The 2,032-nt window shown below is 57.9% G+C and overlaps 1 protein-coding gene across 1 annotated transcript; it reads right to left on the bottom strand.

Moving 5' to 3' along the window:
• Positions 1 to 289: 289 nt before the first annotated feature.
• On the bottom strand, positions 290 to 1,789 carry SSTR2 (somatostatin receptor 2). The gene has a single exon (XM_009706222.1). It carries the CDS (start codon positions 1,787 to 1,789, stop codon positions 674 to 676), a length of 1,116 nt encoding a protein of 371 aa, XP_009704524.1. The 3' UTR covers positions 290 to 673.
• Between the last annotated feature and the right edge of the window lie 243 nt (positions 1,790 to 2,032).

Here is a 2,032-nt window from a genome sequence, read left to right on the forward strand (position 1 = left end):
TCCGGCGTGGCGTGCCAGCTGCGGGCAGGGCGGCTGCTGCAGACGATGCAGTCCGAGAGCAGCAGGGAGGCTTCAGGGGAGGCGATGGAGTAACTCACAAGCCAGCAGGCAAAATGCAACCCCAAATATCCTTGTCTCCTCGGGGAGGGTGACTGTGGGGGCACGCTCGGACTCTCCGGGGAGCTCCCACCAGGTCTTTGCTATAAGACGGTGCATCTCCGCGGTGGCACACGTGTTGGCACACACCCGTGGCCTCAGCTCCTCCTGAGGTCACCCCGCTGCGCATGTGTGTCCACGTGCAAGCACCCGTTCTGGGGCAGAGCACCCAAAGCCAAGCAGCCCGAGGGTAACACCAGGGAAGGCAGCAGAGCCGCCCCGGTGATACCTGTGACCCACGGTGGCACTTTGGTGTTGAAATACGCTGCATTGCTACAAGTTGTCTTTGTTTTCCTGGGAAGGCAGCTCCTCTCGAACCGTATCCTTCCCAGCGCGTGAAAGCCAGCCCACCAGCAGCTCAGGAGGAGCCCAGCTGAGGACCCCATCGCCCATCGGTGTGCACGCCGCCATCCCCTAAGCTGGCACTCCTGCCCCGACTCCGTACGTGCCACCACCCTGCTGCAGTCGAGAGCAAGTGGGGAGAGGAGAGCGAAGGAAGGACAAGCCCGCTGTCCTCTCAGATGCTCGTCTGCAGGTCACCATTGAGCAGGGTCCTTTGGGTTTCTGTGGTCTCGTTGAGCCTGGATTTGTCCTGCTTGCTGTCGCTGCGGTCCGCCTCATCCATGCCGCTGACCTTCACCAGGCAGAGGACGTTCTGAAAGCTCTTCTTGAAGTTGTCGGACAAGAAGGCATAAAGGATGGGGTTGGCACAGCTGTTGGCATAACTGAGGACCACCACAAAGTCGAACATGCCCTTGAGGACAGGTGTGGGCACGATCAGGACGGAGACTGAAGAGACGTTGAAGATGTAGAAGGGGAGCCAGCAGAAGATGAAGACAGCGACCACAATGGAGACCATCCTGGTGACTTTCTTCTCGGACTTTTTCCTCTTGGAGGAGCCCACTTTGATGCCCGAGGACTTGACTTTGATAATGATGAACAAGTAGCAAAGGCAGATAATGGTGAGAGGCACCAGGAAGCCCAGGATGAAGGCGTAGATGATGAAGCCCGTGTACCAGGCACCCGACTCTCCCGGCCAGATGATGGTGCAGCTACTCCTGCCGTGATTATGCTGCACCCCGGCATAAATCATGATGGGCATGATCACCAAGAGGGAGACGCCCCAAACAGCCACATTAATCATTTTGGCTGTCCTGGGCCGCCTCCACTTGGCAGATTTAATGGGATGGACGACAGCCAGGTACCGGTCAACACTCATAACCGTCAAGCAGAAGATACTGGTGAACTGGTTGATCCCATCCACCGTCATGACAATTCTGCAGATGGCTTTGCCAAAGGGCCAGTGTACCAGGGCGACCTGCATGGCCAGGAAGGGCAGACCAAGCATGAACAGCTCGTCTGCGATGGCCAGGTTGAGGATGTAGATGTTGGTGATGGTCTTCATCTTGGCATAACGAAGGATGACGTATATCACCAGCGTGTTGCCGCACAGCCCTATGATGCAGACCACGAAGTAGATGAAGGTGAGGATGGCGTTGCTGGTCAGGTCGAAGTGCTGGCCTGTGGCGTTCTGCGACGCGTTGGTGGGCGCCTCCAGAGAGAAGTTGTCAAAGGGGGAAGCCGGGGAGAACCAGAACGCGGTGGCATTGGGCAGCTCGTACTCCAGCTCCATGGCTCTGCCGGTCCCTTGGGCACTACTGGTTCAGAGGAGCCGAGATGTCATCTTCCCTTGCTCTGGGGATACAGGAGAAGATTCTAGAAATCAGAGAATAAATAGAAGTGAAGGGGCTCCTGGGGAGGATTTGCCCATCCTGCTGCCAAGCTTTGTGGGAGAGATGCTCCCTGGGGGGGCTTTCCCCAAACCACCTCCCCATCTCCCCCCCGGAGCCCGAGCGGTGCTGAGCGCTCTGTCCCG

Source organism: Cariama cristata, unplaced genomic scaffold, assembly GCF_000690535.1.
Source record: "Cariama cristata isolate BGI_N322 unplaced genomic scaffold, ASM69053v1 scaffold27408, whole genome shotgun sequence".
NCBI lineage: Eukaryota > Metazoa > Chordata > Aves > Cariamiformes > Cariamidae > Cariama > Cariama cristata.

Excerpts from the sequence above, each read along its gene's own strand:
- SSTR2 (XM_009706222.1), bottom strand. The coding sequence starts at position 1,789 with ATGGAGCTGGAGTACGAGCTGCCCAATGCCACCGCGTTCTGGTTCTCC.